Source organism: Mirounga leonina, unplaced genomic scaffold (assembly GCF_011800145.1).
Source record: "Mirounga leonina isolate KUSES-001 unplaced genomic scaffold, KU_Mleo_1.0 Mir_114, whole genome shotgun sequence".
Lineage (NCBI taxonomy): Eukaryota > Metazoa > Chordata > Mammalia > Carnivora > Phocidae > Mirounga > Mirounga leonina.
Window position 1 is genome coordinate 14,748,267 of NW_023270265.1, and position 18,938 is coordinate 14,767,204.

Sequence of the window (18,938 nt, forward strand, 5' to 3'; positions counted from 1 at the left end):
GGGCCCCCTGAAAGGAGGAAAAACAACAGACTGCCATCACTGCCCACATTCTGTCTCCCAGCACACAAGGCGGGGGGGGGGGGGGGGCAAGGGGCTGATGGATTCTGTTTGGTTCAGGACCCTAAAGGGAGAGGTGACATGACAAGTGCTCAGGACCCCAAAGATGAGTAAGGAATCGTCAGAGCACTGGGGAGACCTGACCAGTCCTGCTTCCCTCACCAACCAGCTGGGCAGCCTCAAGCCATTGACTCGGCTTCTCCTTCTGCAAAATGGAAGATACTTACCTCACAGGATCATTATGAGGATCCAATGAAGAAATCCCACTCTCCCCAAACCAGGTGCCGAAGCACCCCTGAGAACTGATGGGGGCACTGCAGGATGTTTTCAACCTTTGAAGACAAAGGGAGCCCAGCCATTTTTCAAGCGGCTACTAAGTTGTCGAGACATTAATACTTATTGAGTTGCTTGGACCTAACCATTTAATGAACAAAACTGTTAGGTATTTCTTAGGGCCCAAGAGAGTCATGAAAAATTAACTGAGACACTCAGGGCACCATGAACTGCGGTTTAAGAAACTCTGAAGGAATCAGTTTGGAAACCGCTTAGCATAGGTCCGATTTGTGGAACGCGGCTAAGGAGCAACTGTATGGCCCCCAGCTTGCTGGCCAGAGGTATATGAACCAGTCCAGGAATGCAGTGAGCTCACCCCTCGGCCAGGCTCTGTTTGAGGATACTCTCTCATGGGTCATCCTCAATTGTGCATTTATTCAACGACTATCCCATGAGTACCCAGCGCTGTTCTAGACCCTAGTGACAATCAGCAGGAACAAGGCAGTAAGACCCGACCTCATGGAGTGCAGTTCTAGTGGAGAGGCACGCTGGAGCCCTGAGTCCCTGATACAAAGACAGGCGGTGAGACGTGCTATGGAAAACACAGATGGAGCACAATGCTTGGCAGAGACCTGAGGGCAACCAATCAGAGTGACAGCCACGTGAATGTCCCAGGAAGAACACACAGCCAGGGAGAAGAGCAGTGCAAAGGCACGGATATGGGAACGGAAGTTTCCTGTTCGGGGAGCAGCAGGGTGTTCAGACTGACTGAAGCCAGAGACTGCAGACTGCAGGCGAGGGCAGAAGCAGACGGGTCAAGGTCATCAGGGCCAGACTGCCCTGCCGGCTGAGCAGGATTCAGTGCAAGGAAGCCTCAGCAGGTTGGAGTAGAGAGTGCGGCAAGCTTCTGTGCCTGGGGGACAGGGTGGGAAGGCTAGTGGGGTAAAGCAGTCCTAGGGGAGAGTGGCTTGGCTCAACATGGCTGGAGGGAAGATGGTGAGGGGTGGCCAGATTCCGGGTTATAAGGAAGGTTACAGCCCGCGCCGACTGCTTGTGGACCACAAAGAAGGTGATGGAAAGGAAGGATTCACACGTGATGCCTAGGTTTGGGCCTGAGCACCCAAATGAATGAGGGTGCCATTCCTAAGATGGGGGCAAACAGAGAAGGTTGTCGTGTGTGTGTGTGTGTGTGTGTGCACGCGCGCGCGCGGAGGAGGATAGTGGATAGGGAGAGTCTGGCCGTGGAATCCCGTAGTCCTGCTGCCCATCTGAGTTCTGAGAGAAGTGAGCTGTGCCCAGCAGCGCCAGCACCACCGCTGTCCTTGAGGGACCCCCGTGCGCTCCAACTGCCTACTCCAGCCAGGCACGGGGGCAGGAACCACACAGACTTTGCACCCAGACCCGGTGGGTAGACTCGGCCGGCAGCATGACATACTTCAACAGATTTTCTGAGCTCCCAAGACAGGACAAGTGGTGGGCCCCCTTGTGTGATCCCTGCGGGAGAGGCACATCCCCGCAGCTCCTCGCCCCTCCCCCCAGTCATCCTGGGCCGGCTGCGAAGCCAGATCCCACCAGGGGAGCAGGAGGTGGACCACCACGGCCCTGCCGAGGACAGTTGGGAGTTAGTGCCCATCCCTGAGGCCTGAGACCTGGGTCCTCCATGGCCATTGGCCCCACATGGATGGGCAACCTTCTGACAAGGGAGGGGACCACAAAGCCAGTCCCTCACCTCTTTCTGAAAGTGCTCACCAGCTTTGGAAGAAGCAGCAGCAGAGATCGGGGGTACCGGGGGACCAAAATCCCTATTTGTCAAATGAATCCAAATTCCTCCCAGCAGCCTCCAAGCCCTCGCGTGATCAGGCTGGCACTGTGCTCTCCTCCTTCCCATGTGCCGGCCAAGACTTCTCTCACACGCTCACAGAACATCACAGCAGAGCCGACACAGAGCTGTATTACCAGTTAGTTACCCCCTTTTACAGATGAGGAGATTGAGGGGGAATAGTAAGTGGCCAAGCTGGGCCTCACCAGGCAGGGGCCCTGCTCCTCAACCATTGTGTCCCTCTGTCTGAAAAGGGGGCACATTCTTCCCCAGCTTGGACCCTTCCTCGGGCTCAGCCTGTGAGTGAAGAACCTCCCCCTCTGCCTTGGAATGTTCTCCTCACATCTCTCTCTTTAGTGCTCCATTAGACCATCACCTCCTCAGGGGCCCTTCGGGACTTCCCCATCCAAAGTAGGCTCCCTGGTTACACTCCACTCTGCTCAAATCTCACAGCATTGGCCACAAATGGTAGGGGGGGATCGTTGGTGGTTGGTTGACTTATTTGTTGTCTGTCTCCCCTCCCAAGAGACTGCAGACTCGCAACAGGTTAAGTATCTTCCTGTCTCATTCAACACTCTGTCCCCAACACCTGGCACAGTGCCTGAAATAGGCCAGGCCCTTGGAAAATACCTATGGAAGGAAGAAAGGCGGGGAGGGCCCCCAGGCCCAGTGCCCGCTTGTAGGATCAGCCCTCATGAAGCAGCCTCAGCAGCACCCGCTGGGATGTTCCCACCTCTTTCCCGGAGATAGGCTTCCCCATGCCGGGGCCAGACACCTCCCTCCCTCTCCCCTCAAGCACACCAGGGCCCCTCTCTCGTCCTTTCCAAGCCTGCTCAGAGACAAAAGGAAGCTCACCTTTACCAGCACCCATGGTGGCCCCCATCCCCATTCCGGCCACCCGGAGGGGTGTGCCTTACTCATCCCCACTCTCCAGGTAAGGAAACTGAAGCTCCAGGACTAACTGGCCCAAGTTTGTACAGTTTACTGATAGGTGGGACCAGAACCTCTGGCAGTGTTTCAGTTCTCCGGGACGATAACAGGGGGTTAAAACAGAGCCATGGGAGGCCTGGGTGGCTCAGGTGGTTAAGCATCTGCCTTCGGCTCAGGTCATGATCCCGGGATCCCGGGATCGAGTCCCGCATCGGGCTCCCTGCTCAGTGGGGAATCCGCTTCTCCCTCTAAGTCTCACCCCTCTCATGCTCTCTCTCTCTCTCAAATAAATAAATAAAATATTTTTTAAAAATTAAAAAATAAAGCAGAGCTGTGGCCTCCTACCTCAATTCTGACTGAGGGTCAATAGAGCAGGTAGCAGGCACTAGGATGAGCGTGGGACAAATCAGAGGCCAACCTTACAAAGGGAAATCTGAGAGCCCATTTCACAGCCCCACTCCGCTGGTGGGCTTCTAGCCTCGCGCCATTTCCGGCAGCAGGAAACAAACAGAAAGTCAGGTTGGGTCCAATCCCAAGTCCACTTTTCCCATCGGCCCTCACTCAACACAGCCACAGGAAGACACAGTTGCAGCTCAACGGGGAGCTGCAGCCTTTGCGGGGATGGCGCCCATGCCATGAGCCCTGGGAGCCATCTGAGGACTGGGGCCCCCTCCAGGCCTCCCTCCCCACGGGAGCTCATGTGTGAGGGGACCACACATGAAGAACGGTGCACCCTCTCAACAGTGGGAATACTGGACATTTTCCTCTTTGTGTCTGTTTAGAATTTTTCTCATTTTTCGACAACAAATGTGAATTTCTTTAAAAATTGGAAACACAACTTTTAATTTTAAATGAATGTTAAGAAGAGGCACATTTGAGGAGGAGCTGTGAGAGGCTGGGGAGCCTGAGCCAGGCAGGTACTGAAAGTCGGAGGGGAGCTTGCCTGTAGCTGTGGACAGTCAGCGACCTGGGAGGGGCCACGGTGCTCAGGATCCACCCCAGGCAGCCTGCCCTGCGTCAGACCAGCCCAAGATGGTCAGGCTGATTCCTGCCTCCAGCGAGGCTTTGCTCCGATATAAACATCAAGCAGGGAGTTAACCAGTCTGTGATTCAGTGATGAATATGCCACCTGCAGGATGAAGAAGTGCCACTTGGACAAAACAGAGCCTCTTTCTCTGGGAGCCACAGCCTACACCTGCAAGGTCACACCTGCAACAGGTGGGCTCCCAAGAAAGCCACCAATAACTACACTCCTGGTCCTCAAAACCGAGATTCAACAATAAGAGAAATACATTAACTCACAGAACCAAGGCTACGGGAGGGAGCAGAGTCTGTGCACATGATCCAGTTCACCCCCGACACCAGATGGATGGAGAAACTGAGGACCAGGAACCCGACAGCTCTGGGACGCTCTGTGGTTAGCACTGTCAGGGCTACGCATACAAAGGAGAAACACTGAGTCTTAAAAAGGAAGGAAACTCTGACACATCTATAACATAGATGAACCTCAAGGACACTATGCTAAGTGAATAAGCCGGTCACAAGAAGACAAACCCTGCATGATTTCATTTATATGAAATGCCTAGAGTAGGCATATTCATAGAGACAGAAAACAGAATGGTGGTTGTCAGGGGCTGGGGAGAGAGGAAAATAGGAGGTTCTTGTTCGGTGGGCAGAGTTTCAATTTTGGAAGATGAAAAAGTTCTAGAGATGGATGGTGGTGATGGTTGCCCAACAAAAGGAATGTATTGAATACTTTTGAATTGTAGACTTAGAAGGAGTTAAGATGATAAATTCACCAGCTCTGCTCCTGGCCCCGCAGGAGGCCCGACCGATCGCCACACTGCGTCCACGGCTACCCGGCTTCCTCAGTGGAGCCTTTCCCATCAGACCAAAAACTAAAATAACTTATTCTGCCAACAGAATTTTGAGGAGCAAGACAAACTTAAAAGTGTCATTTTTTAATTACTAGATTTCCAGAGTTGGGGCTCTAGGGGATTTTTCCCTTTTTTATTTTAATCTATCCGAAAGGTATAAATCATGAATGGGCTAAAAATTAAATTAGCTACAAAGTAAGTCAATCTAGTGTGGCATATGGTGACAATAACTGTGACTATCCTCATGGCCCAACAATAGGGAGCTGACTGAATAAGTTAGAGTCACCCACAGAAAACACACTAAAGCTATGACAAAATTGTATTATAGGAGGATACTTAGCGCCATGAAAAAATTAATCATAATGACATATGATAATGAAATATTAAGTTTAAAAAGTAGGTTAAGAAACAATTAAGTCAATAGGATTCCATTTTGGTACATGTATGTACGAGTTGTATAAACATACGCGTATATACATAATACATATGTATATACACATACACATATGGTTATATGCCATATCCCTGTGGGATCATAGATACAATATGTATAAAAATTTATAAGTAGAAAATATTGATAAATTTAAACTTTTTGGTTTAACATTTTTAATTTCTAAATAAGTTATAAAATATTCATTAGAGATGAATTCATTAGAGATATATATTTATAGATGGGAAGACAACAAATGGACTAATACCAAATATTCATAGTGGTTGATTCTGGGTACTCAGGTCATGAGTGATTTTTATGTTTTTCTTTGTGTTTTATTGTATTTTCCACTCTTTCTATCCTGACCAGGTATTAATGTGATGAAAATGGTGTCCTTTTTTGTGCCTTGTGATTTCCAGCCTTCTTCCATTCAGATGATGAGAAGAGATGCTGTCCTTTAGGACAGAGCCCCACGGAAATTGCCAAGGAATAAGGGCCACGTCCTCAGCACCCAGCTGCAGCCCCATAACCGCTAATGGCTTCGGGCATTTGATGGTGGACGAAGCACCAGGGAAAACCCACCAGGAAACTCGGTCCATCTCCCGTTCCGTGGGGTTCAAGATTTGCAAGTCCCTTTGCACGGGGTACGACCAACCTGCCAGCAGACGAACCCCCCAAAAGACCACAGCCTCTTCCCTTTGGCCCTACCAACGTGTCTCATCCCCAATGTCTGCACAAGAGCTATCTGGCCCTTAAATGCAGCCTGAAAATGGTTTTGTTTGGAGAACATACTACCTCCTGGACACTAAATTAAAACACACAATTAGATTTCCATTAAGTTACAGCAAATTCTGCTGAATTGATCTAATCGGCCTACATTCCTATATGACATCATGCTTTAAAGGCTTGGCCTGAACATAAATACTTAATGTAATAAATACAGTCTGAAATATTTGATCTCCTTGGCAGTTTAATTGATCTACTATAGAGACTGACAGGAAAAATTAAGTTAGTTCTGTCTCGTCTCTGCCGATAGCACATTTTCATCATAAAAGCACGTGAACTACAATTTTGGTTACAAGTTCTAGCACACTGATTTCTTGTTGAAAGTTAAGGTTAAGTGTAACAGAATTGAACAAGGAACTGAGTGTGTGGATTTATGAGAGCTTTAACACAAATACCATAGTTCATGTCTTTTGATAGATGATGATGATAGATAGATAGGAAATATATTTTTTGATTTGTAATTACCAGCCCCTTGTCATGAGTGAGGTGTTGATAGATGCCTACCACATTTACGCACAGATTTTTAGATGCTGTGACTATGCGCCTTCACCAATAATCAAGTGCGCAAGGTCAAATTCATACCCAAATGTCTTCTACTTTAGAAGGTTAAGGTTTGGTTTTAGACCTCTGGGGCAGAGGGTCTTGCTTCCTGCAGGCATCTGCTCCTCAATGGGAGAGCCTCTCAGCCTTCAAGGCATAGTTAATGAGGTCTGAGGTGTGTGCAACTCCAAGAAAGCAGCACAGCCCTCCAGGGGCCCTTGGCTTGGTTGTAAGGGTATAAGTATTTGGGGAGCAGGGAATGCAAGGGGTAAGCACATCAGGGGATGTGCTTTCTCCCATCTCCATTTTATGGTTTATATTGCCTTTTACCATGAGTTGTGTTTATTATTATTATTATTATTATTATTATTATTATTATTAATTGTTCAGTTTTGTACCTAGCTCACCTCCCAAAATTGCAGTAAGTACCCTTCACCCACTCTCACCCCTATACTCCTGATGCCAGAACTGAAATGTCCCATTTGGGTACAAAGTAAAGACTGAATATTTGGGGAAGGCAGAAAGGGAGGGAGAGTCTCTCCTTCCTGACTGAGCTGGCATACTTTAGGTCCTCAGAGTTACCTTCTCCCAGGTCCTAAACTTCCTTGGTATCTCATGGAGAGAAACAGTGCTCATGGCAAAGTTGCTCAATCTGATTCATGTCAAAATCCCCAGGTTAATTTGGCAGGTTATTCTGCTAGAACTGACACCAAGTCCCACCCCTGTCTGAACTCCACCTAGCACTTGTACACCCACTATCTTGACATCTGTTCATTTGTTCAGCAAATGCTCCTCAATGGGAGGCAGCTCAGTCAAACATTCCTTGTGCTGTGACAGTCTCAGGGCCAGTGCCAGGGTCCCCTTTCTGCTTAGATGTATTTGAAGGGGCAAACAAAAAATGACAACACCCAGATCCAAGGACCCTCGCACAACCCAAGGAGCAGCAGGGACTTGCGTTCTGGGCAGCCTGGTGCCAGTTAGCACCACCCTCCCGCCTTCGAGTGGCAGTCAAAACTCTGGATGGGCGGGCTGCTTCTCCCGCTGCATCTGGGCACAAGCCAGAAACTTTCTGCTCAGCTCCCTGCACTCCAGGGCCCCATTGATTAGCAGGAAGGGCAAACCCATCAGCACCCATAGGAAATGGCTTCTGGAAAGTGAGTTGCAGTTTTTAAAGCCAGAGAATGACAGCAGGTGCCTGTAAAAGGAACAGAATCGATACAGGGTGTGGGGAGCTGGACGATGGGACACCTGGGTCCCTGACTTGCCCTACTTCTGACAGATGTACTACGTGACCTTGGACAGTCTTATCCCCTCTCTGGGCCTCTGTTTCCCCCCTATATCCTGGAATGATAACATACTCATTAAGAAGATTCTTTACAAATCTTAAGTGCTGGGATTCTCTACCCTTGTCTTCCTGACATCACCTGGGCGTGGAGAAGGTTACGGCTGACCTAACCACTTTCCCCATAAGAAATGGGTACCTTTTACCCCTTGCATTCCCTGCTCCCCAAATACTTATACCCTTACAACCAAGCCAAGGGCCCCTGGAGGGCTGTGCTGCTTTCTTGGAGTTGCACACACCTCAGACCTCATTAACTATGCCTTGAAGGCTGAGAGGCTCTCCCATTGAGGAGCAGATGCCTGCAGGAAGCAAGACCCTCTGCCCCAGAGGTCTAAAACCAAACCTTAATTAGATCCCAAGTGACCTCCCAGCCTCATCATCAGAACCCTAACAACTGCCATCACATACTGGATGCCTGCATGGGCCAGGCACAGATAGACACCCTGCTCACCACAAGCACTATTGGGTATGATCATCATGATCCTCATTTCACAGGTGGACCCTATAATGAGAAAGTAGCAGCTCTGGGCCATGGCCAGTCTGACTCCAGAACTTGGACTCACCTTGAGGCCATGCCATCCTCTCCTGGGAACGTGGCCCCACCCAACCTCGTGCTTTGCCCTTTCCTCAACACACTAGGCCTGCCTGCCTCAGTGCCTTTGCTCATGCTGTTCTCCTGCCTGGGGTCCTCTCACCCGCTGGGCAACTCCCATACTTCCTTCAAGCCCAACTGAAACATCGCCTCTGGAAAGGCTTCCTTATTCCTACAGGGAAAAATGTACTCCCCCCTCAGGGCTTCCTGCACACCTTGCCTGCCCTTGTTGGCTTCTATGAAAGCACAGGACTGTGTCACATGAGATGGAATTCTTTACTGACGGTCTCTCCAAGCCCACCCTTGGCCTGTGAATCCCTTAAGGTCGGGATGCATCTAATTCATCACCAGAGGTTTGGCCTCTGGTTTAGATTCCGGCAAAACAGGGTACACAGTAGGTGCTGAATGAGGAACAGGAGGGCCCAGTTGTTTCTGGGGTCCAACAGGTGGCCAGCACTGCAGGCTAGTGAGGCCAGTCTCCTACACCCAGAGCAGCATCACCTGCTTTCCTTCTTTACCCAAACCTCCCTATCACTTACTCTGCACCAGACTCTGTATTTGGGGCCGAGGTGAGTGGCTTGGAAGGACCTAGAGGTGAGTCAGATATAACCAACACCCTTAAAGTGCTTGTGGTCAGGATTGGAAGCAAGGTAGGTTCAAAAACAAACACCCCAATTCAAATCACGATGTCAGAGAATCCTCAATGCCTGTGTCACTCAGTCGCCGAAGAGGGCCCTCAATGAACCAACATCCCAGCATTCACACCTGTGCGCAGTCCCCTCCACTCAAGTCTGGTTGCCCTGTGACCAGCTTAAATCAATAGAATGCATCAGAAGCAACACTGCGCCTGTTGTGGGCATAAGCCTTAAGAAGGTGTGGCATCTTCTGGTTTTCCGCACTTGGGAATCAACTGTCATTCAACCTCATCCCAAGCTCACCGCAGGGAGAGAGAAAAAGAGAGCTCCCAGCCTCCCAGCGTCCCTGCCAAGGCCCCAGACAAGGAAGCGCTACCATGTTGCAGGTATCAGCCCCAGCGGCCACGTGACCACAACCTCATGAGAGAGCCCAGGCCAAAGCAACAACAGAACTGCCTGGCTGAGCCCAGCCAGTCCTCGGAATCAGGAGAGAGAGTAAAATAGCTGGGAAGCTCTACTGCTGCTTTTATTATACTCGGTTTGGGGGCAAAGTAAAACAATACTAACAGCTGGAATGGAAATTCTAAGAAAATCCCAAGCCAATCTCCCCATGATCATAGATACAAAACCCCTGAACAAAGAACTTGCAAACCGAATCCAGCTCTATATAAGAAGGATGACGTGTCACATCTGATTTGGGTTCATTCCAGGAATGCACAGTTGGATTAACATTAAAAAATCAATCAATGTAACTTACTGTATTAATACATTGAGAAAGAAAAACCACGTGATCCCCTCAACAAGAAGCAGAAAAAGTATTCAATGAAATTCAACATTCATTCAGATTCATGATTTTTTTCAATGATAATTAAAATAAAACTCTTAGAAAACCAAGGCAAGAAGAAACTATCTTTACTTGATAAAGGATATCTAAAACAAAACAAAACGAAAAGACAACAAACATGACGGTGAAACCCTGAGATCAAGAATAGGCCAGGTTCGGTCACAAAGACCACATATCACATGATTCCATTTCTAAAAAAGTCCACAGTAGCAACAGCAAAAATGCTCATGACTGATAGAGACAGCAAGATCCGTGGTGCCCTGAGGCTGGGGCGTTGGCAGCAGCCGGGGAAGTTACTACTAATAGGTACAGGGTGATGAAAACGTTCTGAGGTTGATCCTAGTGATGGTTGCACAAGTGTATTGAACCATACACTTCAGTGGATGAATGGTACGGTGTATAGCTCAATAAAGCTGTTATAAAAGAAATGGAATGAGGCAAGGATGCCCGTTGTCACCACTTCTATTCAGTACTGTGCTAGGGGTTCTGGCTGGCACAGACAAAAAAAAAGAGATAAAAAGCATAAGGATTTGAAAGGAAGAGACCAGCTCTCTTTATCTGCAGATGGCCTGATCATACACATATCATAAAGAATCTACCACTAAATCTAATTATGTGAATAAATCTCCCAAACATAATGCTGAGCCGAAGAAGCAGACACGAAGAATCTGTTCTGTATGATTTCATTTATACGTGAAGTTCAAAAAAGTCGAGCCTAAATGATAATGTTTCAGAATGCTTGCTTAGGTGGTTGGCAAAAGTCTGCATAGTGCTCTCGCTTCAGGGAAGGAGAAAGGGGTCTAGGATTGGAGAGCTTCTGGGGTGCAGGCAAAGTCCCAGCGGGTGGTTACATAGGTGCTTAAAATGGGTCACTACACTCTAAATGCATGTTTTATGAATTTTTCTAATGAATATGATATTTCACAATAAAATAACTTTTAATGTTTTTCGATTGTGATTTTTTTTTTAAGCCACAACACAAAGGAAAAAGTGATTAAAGAGGAATAGAGGGGAGATGTTGGAGAAGGAAGAGGCTGCCTCCAGCCTGGAGTTTAGCCTTGGTGGGCAGAAGTTTATTGGGCAATAAAGCCCTTTCAGTCCCAGAATCTGGACACTTTATCTTGGCCTGAGCCCAAGGCCAAGGCCAGTGTGAGGCAGGGAGGTCACATTCCTGACTAACGAAGGGGCCTGGCTCTCTGGAAGGATGTGGCCAGACCCTGGCCCAGCACCGGACACCCTGCCCCTCACCTCGCCCTGGTCCTCACACACACACACACACACACACACACACACACGCACGCACGCGATGCAGCACCGGGACTGCTACTCCAACTGCTAGTAACTATTGAGCTCCCACTGCATGCTAACACTGAGCAAGTCCCTGGCACATAGCACCTCCAGAGTCCTCACAGCCTGCGAGGCCCGAACGAGGCAGCTCTGCTGGGGAGGTGAGAGCAGGGCTGTCTGCCTCCTGCCCCTCCAGCAGGGGATGGCTGGAGCCACCTCAGCTCTCCAGGACGGGATGGGAGGGCAGGGTAAGGAAAGGTCAGACCTCAATCCCTTGCTCTGCTGCTGGCAGAGTCTAAGGACTGACAGCCCCCCCCCCCCCCCCCCCCCGTGGCCCGCCTTGCCCTACAGGCGGCCCTACCCTCCCTCCCACCCCCTCCAGTTTTGGGAAGGTTGGCCGGGATGCCCCCACCCAGTGCAGGAGAGTGGCTGTGATCCCGCAGCATGAGCACAGATGGAGTTATGCAAGTTCTCCCCCGGCAGCTGTAATTAGTTTCCACCTCACACCCAGCTCTCCCAATCACAGGTTAGAGGCAGCCGGGCTAAGTGCACCAGGGAGAGGGGGCCTCCACGGACTGTGGCTCGCCTGCCCCCATCGCGCTCCGCTCCTCCTGTGGCCAGCACTTCCCCGGAACAAACCCAAGCGCCTCCCTCAGCCATTAATAACCTCCTCTGCATTAATGAATTGTGAACACAAGCCTGGCCATTAAGCCAGCGCAGGAAAATTCTTTGTGTTGCAAAGGCTTTTTCTCTGGACACCCATTACTGTTATGCAAACCCTCCCTGCATGGGGTAGGATCCTGCTGCCTTTTTATTCTAGAGTGTCCATGGAATACTCAATAAGGAAACACACCAACTGCAACAAGATGGGTCCTCTCTGAGGACCATCCCGAAGTATAAAACACATCACTGCCCATGAAGCCCCACGGAAGGAATGGGTGCCCTGCCCAGGAAATCCTACCAGGGACAGGAAGGAACCCCCATCGTGGCCAAAAAGGTAAGTCACAGCTACAGTAAAGGTCAGAGAAATGGGAGACGTTTGGAAGATGCAGACATGACTGGCTCCTTTAAAGGTGAGTGGGAGCCAGGGACTTGGAAACGAGAATGAAGGGATCTGGTTAATAACGACGGTATTTACTGTGCCACACACTGTTCCAAGAGCCTCCGTTTTCTAGCTCCTGCGCTTCTCATTCAGCTCTATAACTTCTGTCTTATTGTGATCAAGATCCCCGTCTTAGAGATGAGGGGCAGAGATAGAGATCCCCCAGTGCTGTACTCAAGACTTACATAGCTAGGGAACGGAAAGGCGAGGATTCACCCCAGGCAGGCCACCCCAGAGTCCTTGCTGGAGGCCACTGTGCTGGTCGGCTGCTTGATAATTAAAGGATAATTAAAGGAAGAAACCCCCACAGGTGCCTGGTTTTCAATTACATTGCTCTGTCCCCGGTGGGCAGTTTCCGGGCCTGAGGTAGCCAGCTGCCCCAGCCCCAGACGGGCACAGCCAGTGCCCATTCGGGAGCCTGCCGGGCAACCTGGAGGCTAGTCAGCCACACCCCCACATATGGACGCTCTGCTTGACCCGCCACCCCGGAGGGGCCACGACCTCCCACCCTCCAGGGGTGCGCGCCCACCTCCCACTCTTCCCTGGCTCCCTACTGCCTGAGTAGCCCTGCTGACCTACCCAGACACAGCCGTCCAAGCACACACAGCACCTCACGCACTTCCAACACTGGGCCTGCTGAATGAGCACCCCCAGGACCCCAGCCCCAGAGCTGTGGCTCAGCTACCCTGACCTGGCCCTGGGACCTGGCTGGCAGCAGAGCCCACCCCCTCCCCTCAACACAACATGACGGTATGTGGCAGAGCGCAAAGCTCCGGGAGGTCTCCGCACTCGCTCCCCGGCCTGAGGCAGAAGCACCAAGCTGAGCTTCACTGACGTGGCAGTTCCGAGCTGGGTGGATTGTCCAAACACTGGGGTAATTTTCAGTCTGGTCTTGGCTTCCCCAGCTCTCTAGCTGCTTCCAAACCCCAGACCCCTGCTTTCAACAGGTATCTCCAAGGAATGACAATTAGTCCTTCTAATTTCCTAAGAAAACCGTACTCCAGAGTTGTCTGCTACTAACTTCTCAGTCTGCGTGCCAAAGCTCAGCCAAGTGGCTGAGAGACCGACTCCCCTTCCTATTTTCTGGGCCACTTCCCCCCATAATCCAAAGATAAAGAACCAGAGTCTACCTCCCCTGGCATGTTCTGGGCCACAGCCACAGAGCTTCTAGGGCCTGTCCGCCCCACTCGTGTGGGAGACCGGGCTTGGCGTTACCACACAGCTCTGTATTCTGGGAGCCCAGCACTGGGGGGGCCCCGGGAGCTCATTCCCTTTACATCTCATGCACCTGCATGCCCTTTTCCTTCCCCCGGTGCAGCCTGCTTAAGGAGCTGACAGCCAGTATTCCAAGAGCGCTCCTGTTTTCAGAATACATCCAAAGTCAAAACATTTCCAGGCAAGAGAACAGCCATTAAACTATGTTCAAGGACAAAGAGCCCTCAAGGGCCACTACTTAAAGGGACTAAGCAAACTGTACCTCAACAACCCCCTAGCTCTCCCACAAACACCCCTGGAGGCTCTCTTAACATTTCCCAGCCAAGGACTTCACATCTGTCACAACAATGCCTGGAACCAAAAGACCGGGACCCCCAGCTCAGAGTCCTTGGCCTTGTAACAGCTAGCTCTGGGAGCAATAGCTGAGGTGCTCCATATGCCCCCTGGGAGAATCCATCTTACCCTGGAGCACCGGGAGCCCTGCCTTGTCTTCTCGCTCTGGACAGCCGTCAGCTGCCTCGCACAGCAGCTTGGGCTTAGATCCTCGGGCCCTGGTCTGGAGGTGCAGGTCACCAGTCACCCTGGTGCTGTCTAGGGTTGGGCCAGAACCTCGGTGGCCTACCCAGGATACTTGCTGTCTCCAGCCCAGGGCTGTATGGTCCCACTAGGACCACAGAGCCTAGGGAAGCAGACACAAGCACTGGTTTGAGTCTGGGAGCTGATACTGAGTGTGATTTCTTTCTTCTGGATCATTTGCAAGTTGCCACAAGCCTGGAGAAGTGGATTGGGATCTCTGGGCTGAAAGGGACTGTGGTGCTCAGCTCACAATGGCCTTGGTCTTCGATAGTCTTGGGTGAGTCTAGACCCTTCCCCAGGGCTCATACCCAGCAGACCCATAGTTCTCCTCTCTTGCTGGGAAAAAGGAGAATAGGGGTCCAAGGCCCTACCAACAGGTGCCCATCCAGAGGAATGAATGAATACATGGTGTCTGGAGGAAAGGGCACATCAGGATCCTGTGGAGGGCAGCCCAGACCCCAAAGGGGAGACCTAGCTGAATAAGCCATGTGTGAGCAAGTCACTTCTCCTCCTCTGAGCTTCAGTTTCTCATTTGTGACAAGAGGGATGGGCTTAGAAGCCCAGACAGGTGCCTTCTAGCACCAACAAGAAGCAAAGCTCCTCCCACTTAGGTGAGGCAGTCCCCAGGGTGGCCAGCACCCCTGGGGAGCCAGGCTCAGGCCACGAGCTCTGTCCGCATTGCCTACCCAGTCACCTGTGGGGGTGCACTAAGGTGAGGGAGGCCAGGTCACAGCCCAGAAGTCCCGGCACTGAACCAGGCCATAGGAAATCAGGGTTTCTCCTCTCATGGGCCCGTGCACTTAATTTCTGTAGCCTGGGGAAGCCTGGGAAGAGAAGCTATTGGTTGCAAGAGACTGAAAGCTGTCTTGTCCCCAAACCACTTAACGAATGTTCCACAAAACAATCAGATGTTGAACCCCAGGGTATCTAGAAACTGACTCGTGGGCACACACTTGTTACCCAGGTCCTGAGGCAGAGGCCGGGTGCCCCAAGCACACCTCCAGGGAAAGCTGAGCCCACATGGACTAGAGCCAGGCAGTTCTGACTCAGAGACTTCCAGCTCAGAAAACCTGGCTCCCAGAGGTGCCTTCACATGGAGTCAGGCACTTTTAGAAGGCAAAGACCCCCCAACGATTCCCAGCTGTTTCTCAGAGCAAAATGGCAGATCACGGACTGCTCTGACCAACTGGGTGCAGGTTTGGCCTGAAGACTTGGAGACCACATTTAAAAGATGGGAATATCTCACATAAAAATCCAGACTTCCAACTTCTCCAGAAATTGCAATAGTTCTGGCAATGCTGTGTCCGCATACCCACTTGACCATCATCAGCTGGCCTGAGCAGCAGCTGACCCCTGAGGGGGCGAATCCACCCCCAGCCCCACCTGTGCCCAGCCCCTTAACAGGCTCCTCAAATACCTGTCTCTGACGTTGGAGAAATGGATCTTTTCCCCGTGCCTTTCCTGTAAGTATGAAAACGACATATAGACCAAGAGGGTTATGTGCCTCAAGAAAAGTAAGCAAGGGGCGCCGGTGGCTCAGTCGGTTAAGCGTCTGCCTTCGGCTCAGGTCATGATCCCAGGGTCCTGGGATCGAGCCCCACATCGGGCTCCCTGCTCGGCAGGAAGTCTGCTTCTCCCTCTCCCGCTCCCCCTTGCTGGTGTTCCCTCTCTTGCTGTCTCTCTCTCCGTCAAATAAATAAATAAAATCTTTAAAAAAAAAGAAAAAAAAAAAAGAAAAGTAAGCAAGAGCTCATTAGTATCTGGGGAAGTGAAGACAATGCCTACCCACATTCACCTCGCTCATTGTCTGCCTGACACCTGAGCTGCCCCCTGCCCCAGCACAGGACCGCCGTCAGGAAGGACTTCCCATGGGGTACACAGGCTGCCCAAACAAGTGCCCTACAACACGCAAAGATACACCCTAGTTTGGTGAGCACCCTGTGGTATCTGTCACCGCTGTAAGCTCCTGCACACCCCAAGCTCCACCCCCTTGACCCCCTCAGCAAGGGCAGCACCAGAGGCAAGCCTGTTTCTAATGAGGCAGACACAGGACAGGCCCCAGGTGTCAGAGTCCAGCCAGAAAAGTCTAGGGAAGGGCTGGAGGGCAGTACGTACCAGTGAGGGATGAAGAGGGGAGACAGATTGACCTTTACCAGGCCCTGCCACCAGCCCTGCCTCTGTCCTGGGTCAAAACTCAGAAGACACAAAAGCCTCTGCTCTGTCTCCCTGTCACTGCGGCCCTGGGCCTCCCGGCTGCAGACACTGTGCCCTCCCTGCTCAGCAACCTGGCCCGCTCGCCCTTCCGCAAGCCACTGCAGGCCTCCTCCAGGGCCCCAGCTCACCTAGCCAGAGGGCCTGGCCACAGGCAGCCATAGCAAAGACACGGGAATCACGTACAACTCATGAGGTTGGAGGGGGGCAAGCAAAGAACATTTATAAAAGAGGTGGTTACCCTTAGGAGCTGAGCTGGTCCCCACAAAAACAGAGAGGATTTGGCAGACAGACACAGAATTGCTCCTCTGCCCAGACCAGTTCCTTAACTGATCCCCAAGTCCCACTGGTCATCTCCTTCCAGAAGCCCCTTCCAAATGGGACTCTACCTCCGTAGCTCCCTATCAGCCTACTCTGTCCTGTGAATATGTTCCAAAGCCACTCTGGGGTGTGTTCTACATGGCCCCTAGAGCTGAAGGAAGCATGAAGAAGCACACGGGGGGCCAGAGCTAGACAGAGGTGAGCCAGCTGTCTAAGTGAAGGGATTTGCCCAGCTGCCTGGACCGCTCAGAAGTGGCTCTGGGCCTCAGGGCCCCAACTCCTACAGAGGAAAATCCAACCCCAGGAGCATGGCTTGCAGGGCCTTCAAGTGTTGGCCCCTGCCGGGCACCTCCACATTATCTCAGGGCGCTCTCCCATGGGCACCCACCATACCAACCATTCTCCAGGCAAACCTCTTTCTCCTCTCCTCTCCTGACACTCTGCATGTGCTCTTCCCTAGGCCTAGAATGCCCTTCTCTGCCTTCTGGAGACTCCCCAGGGAAGCTACTTCATGCCCTCATTCAGCCTCCAGAAACCACATTTGTGCTACGGATTGCCACTGTGTGTGTATGTGTGTGTGTGTGTGTGTGTGTCTATCTGACTTACCAGCTGGAGGGGGACCCCTTGAGGACAGGAGACCCCAGATCCTAATGCAGAACAAGCAGGGGACCCTCTAGGAGGAGCCTCTCCCACCGCCTCTATTATCAAGAAAAAGCCTACAGCTTACACCTGTACCTCCCCTCCCAGACCCCCTGTGACAGACAAGCCGCAGAGCAGCACAGACCCTCACTGCCCCAGACCCCGTGTGGAAGCCAGCCCTGCTCCTGGCCAGCACAGCTGCCTGGCCTCGTCCCAGGAGGAGTGGGTTTGAGGCAAGGAAGGCAGAGACGGTCACATTCATCCAGCGGGGATGCCCCAGAAGTCCCCAAGGAGTTCCTCTCTCTGGGCCTGACCAAACATCCCTAATGGTTTGCATCCTTCAGACAACAACAGCTATTTTCAAGAAGAGAGCAAACTCTGGAAAGTCACCAATCCTAGCCCTGCAGACCTTTGACGTCAGGAGTCCCCAGGGAGGCGGGCGGGCACGCTGCACGTATGGAGAGGGTCCTTGTAAGCTGGGACAACTGCACATCGAGGCCTCACCCACGAGCTGCAGGTTAACACCCAAAACTGTTACCAGGAGCAGAAGCCCCCTGTGAACACAGAGTGGTCCCTTGTGACACAACCGCCTCTCAGACAAGCCCCCAGCCAGTGTGGTGATGCCCACAATCTCAGGCCGTGTAGAAGACAAACAAGATAGCATGTCGGGGAGCAGATGCTGTTCATGACCCTGATGGTGACCGACAGGAGAGAAGGAGCCGCACTTGCCCGAGGTATAAGGGTGCGCGGAACTGAGAAACCAGACCGGCCAGACCATCTCCGCGACCCCTTGGGGACAGCGCCCGGCCGCGCCAGCCAAACCCCAGCCCCACCCCACCAGCCAGCAGAGACAATACGTACCTTTCAGGGAGGCAACATGCGACAGGGCCTGGGCGTAGGTGGCCGTGTTCAGGAGGGTCCCCGGCAAGCAAGAGGGGAAGAAAGGTCCTGTGGGACCCACAGTTCTCCCCAGGCTGCTAGAGAAAAGAAAATCACACTGAGTTCCCAACCCTGTGTACCCGCCAAGCCTCCAGACCCCAGGGGCCCGCCAGCCTCACCTCTGCTGGGCTTCCAGGGCCTCCTTCTTGCTCCGGGCCTGGTCCCCCGGGGGCGGGGAATTGATGTTTCTCACGGGAGGTGGTGTCACCTCTGCCATGGGCTCCTTGGCTCCTGGCTCTTGGTCGGAAGCCCCTCTCTCTGTTTTTCTCCATTTGGCCCTTCGGTTCTGGAACCAAACCTGAGTCCCCCGTGGAAATGCATATCCCATGGAGGCAGAAAATCAGACAGGAGGAGGGAACCAGTACCCAAACCCAAACGCCTGGGTCCTGTCCCCAGTGCTCACAGCTCACCTTGCAGCAGCTGGGGGGGGGGGGGGGGGGGAGCCCCCTCTCTCCAAAAGATGTCCCAAAGCAGCGCCCTCTGGACTGCAGCTTCAGACCCAAAGATGGGCCAGAAGATCAGT

The 18,938-nt window shown here is 51.9% G+C and overlaps 1 protein-coding gene across 1 annotated transcript in view; it reads right to left on the reverse strand.

Annotated features, from left to right (window-relative positions):
- Nucleotides 1-18,938, reverse strand: part of DRGX (dorsal root ganglia homeobox) — a 27,228-nt gene that overhangs the window by 259 nt on the left and 8,031 nt on the right. Inside the window, exons 4-6 of the mRNA XM_035020383.1 lie at nucleotides 18,535-18,713; nucleotides 18,338-18,450; nucleotides 1-7 (exon numbers count right to left, since the gene is read on the reverse strand). The exon at nucleotides 1-7 is cut by the window's left edge and continues 259 nt beyond it. Of these exons, the coding sequence (XP_034876274.1) occupies nucleotides 1-7; nucleotides 18,338-18,450; nucleotides 18,535-18,713 (299 nt within the window). The remainder of the gene's footprint in view (nucleotides 8-18,337; nucleotides 18,451-18,534; nucleotides 18,714-18,938) is intronic.